Here is a 12,429-nt window from a genome sequence, read left to right on the forward strand (position 1 = left end):
GCGGCTGCCCTTCTGGAACTTGGAGTGTGCCTTTGGACTGTGAAACCCTGGCCTGTGTTTGTGAAATCTCTGGTCTTCCTGGCTTGACTCTGGGCTGTTACACTAACGCGCCTCTTGCTTCCAGCCCCTTGAACCCGGTGTCGGACTCTGCCCTTCCCCTGTGCCCTGGTCTCAGCACTATTCATTTATTTATTAAAACATTTCTATGCTGCCCCTTGCCAAAGCCTCGGGGCGGCTCAAAAAAAATACAATAAAATACAAAAATAACAATATAAAATTAACAATATAAAATAAATAACATTATTATCATTGTTGTTGTTGTTGTTGTTGTTATTATAGCATTTCTATGCCGCCCCTTGCCGAAGCCTCGGGTGGCTTACAACACAATAAGATACATTGAAATACAATAAAACATAATAAATTACCAATAAATACAGAAATACAAAAAATACACTGAGATACAATAATATAAAATTAAAATTAACAGTATAAAATAAGTAAATAAAGAATATAGGAGGAGGAAAGAGAAGGAAGAGGAAGTTGCCCTGGCCAGATCATATATTTTAACAATTAAAATAATGTTTAAATAAAAAGGTCTTTACCTGGCGCCGAAAAACCAGTAACGACGGTGCCAGGCGGACCTCTTTGGGGAGTGAATTCCATAGGTTGGGCGCCACCGCACCCATATAAAATACTAAAATACTATAAAATACATAAAATATAAAATACTATCAAATACTATCAAAGCTACCTGCTGCCCACACTGTGGAGCTTACAGACTCTCTAACGAGGGGCAAATCGGATCCTAATGAAGGGTGCGGGGCGTCTCAATAGCAGCCATGAGAGTGAATAAATGGATTCGGTGAGGAAGCCCCCCTTTGCCTTGAACCTCAGATTTTTATTGAAGGAGCACTCAGGCACCTTCTGCAGAGAACCCCAACTTTCAACAGCGCTGTCGGGTAGAGGTGAAACTAGCTGCAAGCTTTTAGAGCAAATGCAGAGTGTTTCATAGGTTCTGGGTCACATGTACGCATCAGCAGGGCAGGTGATGAGGAAATAAGGGGAACACAGTCAAAAGCATGGGAGGGATCTGCAGAGGGGACTTCATAGCACTGGTGAATACAGAATATCGGCATAATAAACCAGGAAGGCAAGGATTATTGTGGGTCTTGGCATGCAAATGAGGGTGATTGCAATGGTGTTAGAAAACTAACCTGGCAGCTTTATCAGCTGTTGCTGCTGTTAGCAAAAGAATAGGCAGGGATCAACTTCCTTGCGGCATCTCAGGGGAGCGCTACTTTCTGAGACAGAGGCTCAGGGATACTGCAGGTTTGATCTTATAACACAAAGGTGCATATAAACAACCTTTTCCTGCTAGCATTTATCTGAATTTCCCCAACAAAGGCAAATGTGGGGCAAAATGTCACTGCTGTAGGCCCACAGATCCCAAGTGCAGCCGGATTTGGGAAGTCTGCAGTCCAGTTCTCATGTCACTTCATGTTGTTGTTAGTCGCGAAGTCGTGTCCGACCCATCGCGACCCCATGGACAACACTCCTCCAGGCCTGCCTGTCCTCCACCATCCCCCGGAGTCCACCTAAGCTCACACCAACTGCCTCAGGGACTCCATCCAGCCACCTCATCTTCTGCCGTCCCCCCCCCTCTTCTTTTGCCATCTATTGTTCCCAGCATTAGGCTCTTCAGGCTCTTGCGTAAAGGACAACAAAAATGTTCAACAAGCAAAAGGATCCCCCTGTGCTGACCAGAAGATAATGGACAAACTCCTACTAGGAAAATTTATTGTATCATATTTTATTAGATCAACTGCGGGGAGGGGCTATACAACAGCAACTTGGCTCTCGCTTTGCAGGCAGCAGGAGCCAGATCTGATTCATCGATTCTCCAGGTAGGGACAGGCAAAATCCCTGCCTGGAATCCTGGACAGCTGCTGCCAGTCCATGTTGACGTTCTGGGCTAGATGGACCAAGGCTCTAACCCAATATAAGGCAACTTCCTGTGTTCCTGTTCCATTCCACCAGTGATTCAGAACCATGAGGTCTGGAGCCTTAGTTTATTTTTAGGTGAATCACAGAACCATAGAGATGGAAGGGCCCAAGAAGGCCATCAAGCACAGAGTAGGACTCCATGTAAACGACCCTTTCAGATGGCCGTCCAGCTGCATCCTGAATGCCTCCAGCATGGAATGTCTCCTGTGAGTCAGTCTTGGATCATTAGCTGCCCCATTCAGTTTTGTGTCTGGATCATAAGGACCCCAGCTCTGCATGCAGAAGCGTCCCGGTTTGGTCCCCTGATTCTTGTTGGGAAAATTTGGATAAATCCTGTCTGAAAAACATTACTTCTGTGTGCTTTTTGCATTGTGGGATCAGATCCTGTACTTCTCAAACCAAGCTAAGTCACTGTTTCAAATGGCCTTCATCCCCTGCTCCTTTCTCTCACCTTTAGCTGTAAGCTACAGTACACAGGCCATTTAGTCCGAATTTACATTGTATACCTTCACAATGATTAGTCATTGTTGGAATTCAGTTTACAAGGAAGTATCTTTTGATAGCCCAGAGGCTCCATGTGCCCTGGCCAATTCAGAATGTCTAGAGTCTAGATAAGAGTCTTGAGCTCATGCATAGTTTCAGTGGCTTGAATTTACATGTCTAGGCAGACCTGGAGATGGGTTCAAGCTACTGAACTAAAGTGTCAATACAGGCAATTAGAAATATTGTAATCTCATTGTTACTGTGTGATTGACTGACATTCCTTTATCTGTTCTGTATGTGATGACCTCAGAATCTCATTGTAATCTCTGCATTCTGTCATCAGTTGCCTTGTACCTGTGTACCTATAAATGCCCTGTAATGGTATTGAAGCTTTGCAGCAGAGTTCACCTCTGCCCATTATCTTGAGAATCGCGGGAACCTTGGGGAAATACAATAAAGCCTCAGATGGTCTGGATGCTTGGTCTTTCCCACGAACCCAAGTTTTATTCCCTCTTCTCAAATTGAGATTCTGGGGTTCTGACATTCTCTAGGCAGAAACTCTGCCTGAACCCCTGGAGAGTCGCTGCCAGTCATTTTGGTCATACTGGGCTGGACCAAGGCCTGACCCATGATGAAGGTGGGTCTCTGTGTTCCTATGCTCTAATTTAAATGGCTGAGAAATCTTGCGCAGGCTTCCGAGTTTTCCAAAGTGCTTTATTGGGCAAGATGTTAAGCGAAGCAAAAAAATAAAGCCTGGGGTGGGGAGAATAACGAAGTGGCTGATGTTCACACTATGGGGTAAAATCCAGTATGTGTCCTACTTAGACTCACTGAAATGGGTGGGGCTTAAGTTAGCCCTGACCAACATAAAGCATGAAATCTACGTCCTACTTAGAGCAGACTTCAGGACTAACCCAAGTCCCATTCATTTCAGTGGGCCTACTATGAGCAGGACTTGAATGGCATTTTACCTGTGTCGTCTACTTCTGGTTCCAGTTTTAAGGCTCTAAGTTCCATGTTCCAGAACGGTGGTGCTGGTGCAAGAAACAAACCATCGTTTCTTCTCATCGAGACCCCTGAAAAGTTCTTCCAAGTGCAACTTGAAACTCTCAAGTTTGCATGTCTGAAATCAATCCCTACCTTTGTTCTTAAGACCAGAACTAAAAGCAGGCTCTGTGGTTTCAAGATCAGCCGCTTTCTTCCTTTCTCCACCCTTACACTCTTTTGGACTTTGCTTAACGTCTTGCTTCAGGAAGACTCCTGCATAACCTTTGGGCCCTGTCAGACCCGAGTGCCTCTCCCGGTAAGAACCTACCTGCATGTAATGATCAACTTTTTCCCCCCACGGGAGGTTCAGAGGATGGCAACAAAGCAAGGCCTTTTCCGCGGTGGCTCTCCTGACTGTGGAATTCCGGGGATTCTGGGAGTTGGAGTCTGGAGGGCACCAAGTTAAGAAAGGATGGCATAGATAACACCAAAACAGAGGCTGCAGTCTGACACGAGAGACTGCTTTTTATGTTCAATCCCAAGGCAATGAGCAGAATGCATCTCTCCAAGGTGTGTGTGGAGGGGAGATAAGCCCCAGAATTGCTCTACTGCCCCTCCCCAACCCCAATTCTGCATCCAGCCACCCGATCCAGACCGTTCTCTGTCCAGAACCACATGGCAAGTGGCAGGACCTACCCCCAAGAGCTGAGCCCAGTCGACTCGCAGAGATCAGTTCTATGTGCCTTCCCTCTCTCACCTGCCCCCTGACCTGAACAGAATTATGGGAATGGACGACCCCCCCCCACCTGCTTTTCCTGCAGTCTGGCCACCTCCTGGAACCAGGTGCCCTCCAGATGTTTTGCACTTCAGCCCTGCCAGCGTGGTCAACGGGCAGAAGTCCTGGGAAAACGTCTATCCCGAAACATTTAGCAGGCATCATGCTGGGAAAGGCTGATCTAGAGATGCAAAACCAATAAATGAGACCCTGCAAAAGGAGCGTTTTCTTCCCTGTCCAGCTCCGTCCGTCTTCCCTGCCCGAGATCCGACTTCTCCCTCCGGACCACACAGCCCTCCCTCGTTTTCGCTCTTCTCTGCCTGCACCCATCCACTCAGGCCTCTTTCTTGCTCACGTACCATTCTGGAGGGCGTGTCCTGATGCAGATGGAGGGAGGAGCCTGCTTCAGGCTCCGCCTCTAAAATCCTACATGTGGAAGTCCAACAGGTAGATCTGTTTCCGAGGATGTCTGGGAGAGTTTTGCTATCGTACAAATATCTTTCACAGAAGGAAGTGAAATAAGAGGAGTGACCAAACCGCCTCGCCAAGAAAGTGAGGCAGGAGTTCTGTCTGGGAGGCAGGCTGGGCAGGTGTTCAAATGGGAAGTCCATGGGCCAGGAGGCAGCACCACCATCTTTGGACAGGTCCAATCCTTTTCCTCATGTGCTTTCCTAATTCGTGTCCCTCATCTGTATTTCCCTCATTTATTTTTATTTTTCGATTTATATCCTGCCTTTTTCCTACAAAGGGCTCAAGGCAGCTTACATCTCCTACTCCATCTTATCCCCACAACAACAACCCTGTGAGGTAGGTTGGGCTGAGAGTCTGTGACTGGCCCAAAGCCACCCAATTGGCTCCATGGCCGAGCGGGGACTAGAACCCAGATCGTCCGAGTCCCAGTCCCATGCTCTTAACCACTACGCCACACTGGCTCTCATCACTTTTATATTACAAACAGAGGCAAAGGGGTGGCCGGGGAGGGGGGAGTATAAAGAACACTGATTCTTTATACTATACTAAATCATACAGGCCAAAGGACACTTCAAGATGCGCAGTTCCAAATGATAACCGAGGAATTATTGGTCCATAGCTACCTACACTTACAGTCAAAGCATTTGCCTCTTACTATTCTTGGCTGGGCCGTTTGGTTCTTACCACTTATGGAAAGGAAACCTGGGTATCTAGAATACTGCCAGCTCAGGTGTAACATGCTCAGGGTGACCCGGGTTCAAATTAGGGCTGTGTACACAAGCCTTTGAAATTCACCATCCTATTTGTGTGCAAGGCAACACAGGGGTGGGAGAGGCTGATGATTAGGTAGAATTTATCCAGGGAGAAATTGCCGACCTTAAAGTTGTGCAGTTTCTCCTTAGAATTTCTCCAGGGAGAAATTCTCCAAACTTTTATCACATGTGGGGTTCCTTGTTGGCAGAGGCTTGCAGCACCACTTCCTTTATTCCAAAAGGATTTCTCTTTTTTGCTCTGCTAGGACAGCGTCTGTGTTGGCAACCTGGTCCCCATTTTGCATTCTCAACAATAAAGGTGTGACGGGAGCAGCTACAGGGAAGAGGTAAGAGCTAGTGATGTGCCAGAATCCACCCATATCTTGCTAGTTTTGTTCCCCATGAAAAAGGGTCCATCATTCACTCTTTAAAATTTCCTTTGGTGGAGTTTTTGGGCTTACCTGATCACTGCAAGATGACGGAGAGAGATGTGTGTGTGTTTCTTCTTTGTACTACATAGCTCAGGTGTCACCGAATGCTATATTTTATCTCCCTATTTGTTCAGTCACTATGCAGAACATATAAAGAAAGCTGAAGTGGGATCAGAGGAAGGAATGAAAATGGGCACTAATTCGAGCTATGCAGATGATGCTATATTACCATCAGAAAGCAGCATTGAAAACGTTTCCAACGAAAACAAGGGCAAAAGCAGAATTGCAGTTGAACATTAAGAAAACAAAAATCATGACAAAATAAGAACTGCACAACTTTAAGGTCGGCAATGAAAAAAATGAAGTAAAGATTTTGCATCCCTTGGCTCAGTCACCAACTCAAACAGGGACATGAGGCCAAGAAATTAGAAAAAGCCTTAGGACTTGGAAGGGACGCAGTGAACAAACTAGAACAGATCAATGAGTGTAAACTTGTTTTACTGGAGACCAAGGTGAAGGCCATCCATGCTATTGTATTCCTGGTCACTGTGGATGGGTGTGGAGGCTGGACACTGAAGAAACCAAGTGGAAGGAAATGGATGCATTCAAAACATGGTGCTGGAGGAGAGCTTTGCAAGTACCTGGAATGTACAGAAGGATGAGCAAGTGCATCCTAGATTAAATCAAGCCAGGACTTTCCCTAGAAGCAAAAAAAATTGCTAAATGGAACCTCGGACACATTCTCAGAAGGCAAGCCTCCCTGGAGAAGACCCTCCTGCTAGGGAAAGTCAAAGGCACAAGAAGAGAAGGGACACCAGCTATGAGATGGATCTACTCTATCCAGGAAGCCACAGTCTTGAGGTTACAGGAGCTGAGCAGGGCTGTCAAAGACGGGACATTCTGGAGGGCTTTAATTCATAAATTAAATTTAATTAATTCACCGTAAGTTGGAGATGACTGGATGGCACCTCACAGTCACCCAGCCTGTGCGCGCTTCCTGATCTGAGAAGCCCCATGGGAGGAATGGTACCTTTCCCTGGGCTTTAGTTAAAACGAGGGAAGCCAAGACGACTCCAGGCTGCTGGAGATATGATTGTACATTCAAAGACAGGTCACTCAGCACATTCCACAGCCTTGTAAGTAAAGCGCATGGACCTCAACCCCACCTCTGAGAACGTGCAGGGTTTTTCCCCACTAAATTTCTGTTCAAAAGCTATTTCCTCCCTATCAAATTCGATGAGAATGCTAAAAAAAGTTGGAAACGTTTTTGGCGCGGGACTACTTCAAATCCCACCAGCTCCTGTGCCCCTGCAGAGCATCTTATGGCACCTTTTCCCAGGGATGTGGAAGGCGGTCACATGTACATTTCAGGATCAAAACACGAATTAGTGAACTCTCATCATTTGGGGTGGCAAACCCACATCTGCATGTCAAATTTTGCCCACCTTTATGTTCTTTATGCTCCAAATGCTGCTTGGCTTCATATCCCTGCAGCCACAGCCAATCCGATCAGGGATAATGGGAACTGTAGTGCACGTATTGATGGATCACAGGCTCCTCATCCCTGCTGTAGATTGACCCAAGTCTTCTTGGCATGTTACGAGTCATTTATTGTTGTTATTCATTCATAAAGCGCCTACATGTGCTAGGTGCTGAACCGTGGTCCCTGCCCATGAGCAAAGAGAAGTCGGCCCCTGCCCATAGGCTTACAGTCTGGGAAAAGGACATGTTAGGAAGGGGAAGCAAGTAGGAGAGGAAAAGGAAGGTGCAGCTGGGGAAAGAGAGTACCAGAACTGAAGAAGCTAGACAGTGGCAGTGAAAGGGGAGGGAGGGAGGGAGGGAGTCGGGAAGGAAACAGCAGGGCATTCTGGTGACAGGAAGCAGAGAAGATGGGAGGCAGACGGACATCTTGGGCTTTGCTAGGAGTTTCATGCCGGCAGAGCAGACAGTAAGCACTGGAACCTTGACATGAAGTTGAGCGGACAGAGGAAGGCAATGGAGAGCTTCAGACTGAGGAGGAGCAATCCCAAGTTTGCTTAGGGCACAAGCGGGCAACTCCCATCATCCCCAGTCAATGTGGTCAATGCTGGGGTGATAGGAGTTGTAGTCCTAGACACCTGTAGGGCCCCTGGCCTAGGGTGCACACAAGGGCACAATCTCCTGTTGCCACTGGTTTTCCTGCACCCCGAGCCAGTGATGGAAAGCTTGGCTGGAGCAGCGGCCTCGGGTCACAAAGAGTTCCCTTTCCCCACAAACGGCACAACTGCCTCTTGGCAGGCTTGGGCTGCTGCCCGGACTTTGCAAGGCTGAGGAGGAGGAGACTCTGGCTGTAGGAGAGGGGCCAGGGCACCATCAGCGCCACGGCCACAGCGGTTACCTCTTGGTTCCTCTTCTTGCAGGACACTGCAGTACTGAAAAGGAGTGACATTTCCCTGGAAGTGTTTCATTCAGCCTATGTATCTCACAGATGGGGCTCCATCCTCTGTGGATCTGTTTGCAGAGAGAACACTTAGATGCTACCCAAGCTTTCTCCACCATCCAAACCCTGCTCATTTATCCTGCCAAGTATCTTTGGTTTCCTGCAGCACTGACACCTCTATTTCTTCTCACAGGCATGGGACTTCTGATGCCTGATAAGGTTGGATCTTTGACAGAACCCTTGTCCACAGTCTGTGCACCTATGTGGCTTCTCTCCTGTGTGAATTCTCTGATGCACAATAAGGTGCGCCCTTTGACTGAAGCCTTGCCCACACTCCAAGCATTTATGTGGTTTCTCCCCTGTGTGGGTTCTCTGATGTACAACAAGGTGTGTTCTTTGGCTAAAACTCTGGCCACAGTCTGAGCATGTGTAGGGCTTCTCACCTGTGTGGACTCTCTGATGTCGGACAAGGTTGGACCTCTGACTGAAGCTCTGCCCACATTCTGTGCATTTATGAGGTTTCTCTCCTGTGTGGATTCTTTGATGGATGACAAGGTGTGCTTCCCATGTGAAGCTCTGCCCACAGTCCGTACATTTGAAGGGTTTCTCTCTTGTGTGAATTCTCGTGTGAGCAATGAGGTTTTTCCGCCGATTGAATTTTTTTCCACAGTCAGAGCATTTATGAGGCTCCTCACTAGCATGAATTTTCTGATGCCTAATAAAATTGGATTGCCAGTTAAAGATTTTCCCGCACTTCAGACATTCATATGGAGTTTCTCCCATGTAGATTCTCTCGTGTGTATCACCATTTGATTCCTGATTAATATTTTCCCCACAATCCAAACTTCTGTATGTCTTTTCTGTATGGACTTTCTGATGTTTAATAAGGTGCGGGCTCTGACGGAAGCTTTTCCCACAATCCAAACATTTGAAAGGTTTCTCACCGGTGTGAATCCTCTGATGGCTGATCAGGTTAGTTCTCTGATTAAACCTTTTCCCACAATCAGAGCATTTGTGAGGTTTCTCTCTGGTGTGGATGCTCTGATGTCTAAGAAGGTTTCCTCTCCGGGAAAATATTTTCCCACATCTGAAACATTTATAAGGATCCTCCCCTGTGGACACTCTCTCATATCTAATGTGGTTTGGCCTTGGATTGAGTGCATTCTCTCCTGTGTGAATCCTTTGATGCTTAATGAGGTTTGATTTCTGACCAAAGCTTTTCTCACAGTCTGAGCACTTATATGGCTTCTCTCCAGTGTGGATTCTGTGATGTCGGACAAGGTTAGATCTCTGGCTAAAGCTCTGCCCACAGTCAGCACATTTGTGTGGTTTCTCCCCAGTGTGCAGTCTCTTATGTATGATGAGGTGTGCTCTCCACCGGAAGCTTTTTCCACAATCTGGACATCTATAAGGTTTCTCTCCAGTGTGTATTCTCTGATGAGCATTCAGGTTTGTCCTCTGGTTGAAGCGTTTCCCACATTCTGAGCATTTATGTGGTTTATCTTTTGTATGGATGCTCTGATGTCTAAGGAGGTTCCCTCTTCGGGAAAATACTTTCCCACACTTGAAGCATTTACATGGGTTTTCACCAGGCGGAATCCTCTCTAGTCTACCACGGTTTGGTTTCTGATTGAATCTCTTCCCGCAATTTGAACGTCTATGAGGCTTGTCACCTGAATGGACACTTTGATGTTTGATAAGGTTTGATTTTTGAGTGAAGCTCTTCTCGCATTCCAAGCATTTATAAGGCTTTTCTCCCGTGTGGACTCTATGGTGTCTAACAAGATTGGAGATCTGACTAAAGCTTTGCCCACAGTCTGTGCACTGATGTGGTTTCTCTCCCGTGTGAATCCTCTGATGAATTATAAGGTTTGCACTCCGACTAAAGCTCTTCCCGCAGTCTAAGCATGGGTAGGGCTTCTCGCCAGAGTGAAATCTCTGGTGCCTAATATAGCTTGTTTCCCAATTAAAGCTTTTCCCACATTTAAAACACTGAAACTTTTTCCCTCCAATGTGGGTTCTCAGGTGCCTGTTGAGATTTGATTTTTGAGTGAAGGCTTTCCCACAAATATTGCACATATGCCTCCTCTTTCCTGCATATATTCTCTGATGGACTGCAGTCTCGCTTGAGTTGCTATTCTGGCAAAGGCTAGATTTATTCTGTCTCTTGTTTGCCTGCTCCCACTTTGGTCCAGTTTGATTCTCAGCATTGTCTTCTGGGTCTCGAGGCTCGATTCTTTCCAAGGGAACCTCAAATGGAGCGTCTTCATCTTCACTGTCCCAACCATTGACTGCTGAAATTAAAAGAGGACCTTGTTAGAAAGGGTACTGAAAATGAGGGAAATACCAGGTTTATGTTTCTGCAGAACCAGAAACAATTCAGCTCAGATGCAGAGAAGTGAAGAGTGAGGCAAATGAAGTCAAAAGAAGGATCTGCCTGAGAAACATTTATGGTAGTACACAGGCTTTTTATCTTTTTTACTGTATCTCAGTGTATTTTTTGTATTTTTGTATTCAATGGTAATTTATTATGTTCTATTGTATTTCAATGTATTTTATTGTGTTGTAAGCCGCCCCGAGGCTTCGGCAAGGGGCGGCATAGAATTGTTATAATAATAATAATAATAATAATAATAATAATAATAATAATAATAATAGCACCAGTTCAGTAAATGCAAGACACCCGAACCTTGGCATGCATACTAGGGAAGGTCTTAGGGGTATGTGCCTTAGGGTTATATGGTTTTCAAAATGCATAAAATCATTATACCGAATGTGAATGGCTGCGTGGTAGAGACCTGCAGTAACACATTCAGTCACTAGGTGGCAGCTTCTTGAACCCGTAATCTTTCCAAGCCAGCTTTGCAGTTCACACAGGTTGAAGCCAGGGAAGCAGAGAGTTAGGCACCTGCCCCTTCCCACCTGCTATGTGGTAGCCCCCCTAAGGGGAGTGAAGCGGAGAAATCCCTCCCTTAGAAGGCTGCAGGAGTGTAAGGATACATGTGGGCATCGCTTCACTCACATGGGGGTGCAGGCACAAGATGTCCAACATTGACAGCTGGACAATTTGCGTGAAAGTGTCATTTTTTCACAGCCGGGGCTGTTAAACTTGTGCAAAGCTAGGCCCATCTGCTCATTTTAAACACACACACACCTTCCCTGTGAGGCTGGCATTCTCTCACATTCTGCTCAGAGTAAACTTTTTGGTGGAAACCTGAGATAGAAACATAAAAACAGAGTGAGTCAGAAGGGGTCTCCCGGGCCATCTAGTCTGACCCAAGCTCCAGCCAGCTCCACTCATGACATGCCTACCATGTGCATGTCCATGAAAACAATTAGCAGAGCCAGCCAGGAGTTGAACCTAGAATCTTCTGATCCATAGTCAGATGCATTATCCATCGCACCACTGGCCCCGCTTACGACCTGCCAAAATCTCTGGAGGGTTCTAGAAGGTTCCGTGGCACTTAAGGCCTACAACATTGGTACCACCCACTGGCCTGGCATGGGCTGCCCATGTCCTCAGGGCTGTATTGGCCCAATTTTAAAAGCCACTGGTGGGCCTGATATTTGGCAAGAGCAATCTGTCCCCTGTCCAACAGCCCATGATGAAGGCAGGCAGTGAGGAGGAGGAGGACGGGATGTAGAGAAGCAAGCTGCCCCACATGGGGTTCTGACCTGGCCTACCACTGTTTCTATTTATTTATTTGTATTATTTGTTATTTATTTACTCGCAGAGGGTATGCTTTTGAACTGCCAGGTGGGCAGGACATAGAGGCAGATGATGGGCACTCGCTCCATCCTGCGAAGCTGGGCTCCAACCACTGGAGGGCCAACTATTTCCGATCGGCAGTTCCAGCATCATTAAGCTGCTGTGCCACTGCGACTCCCACTTCTTGGTGGGAAACATGTTGGCTTCGTTTGTGATTAATGCAAGCACTGCTGCTGGATGTGCTCGGATGCACCCAGCAGAGGACTGGCGGAGAAAAGCCCTGGACGAACAGGGCCTTAGGTGCCCGGAAGCACTTCCTGACAGTTAGGACCCCGAGGGTGTGGAATGGCGGAGAAAAGCCCTGGACGAACAGGGCTTTAGGTGCCAGGAAGCACTTC

General features: G+C 46.8%; 1 protein-coding gene across 4 annotated transcripts in view; it reads right to left on the reverse strand.

The window, feature by feature from the left end:
- Positions 1-8,257: 8,257 nt before the first annotated feature.
- LOC123035086 (zinc finger protein 271-like) overlaps positions 8,258-12,429 on the reverse strand; it is an 11,635-nt gene continuing 7,463 nt past the window's right edge. For 2 of the 4 annotated variants that reach the window (XM_044452943.1, XM_044452942.1), the window contains exon 4: positions 8,258-10,616. In XM_044452943.1, coding sequence (XP_044308878.1) covers positions 8,500-10,616 — 2,117 coding nt within the window. In that variant the 3' untranslated portion in view covers positions 8,258-8,499. The remainder of the gene's footprint in view (positions 10,617-12,429) is intronic. The other 2 variants (XM_044452945.1, XM_044452944.1) reach the window with 2 other exon arrangements.

The sequence above is a fragment of the Varanus komodoensis genome, unplaced genomic scaffold (genome assembly GCF_004798865.1).
Source record: "Varanus komodoensis strain SLA01 unplaced genomic scaffold, ASM479886v1 scaffold76, whole genome shotgun sequence".
Taxonomy (NCBI): Eukaryota; Metazoa; Chordata; class Lepidosauria; order Squamata; family Varanidae; genus Varanus; species Varanus komodoensis.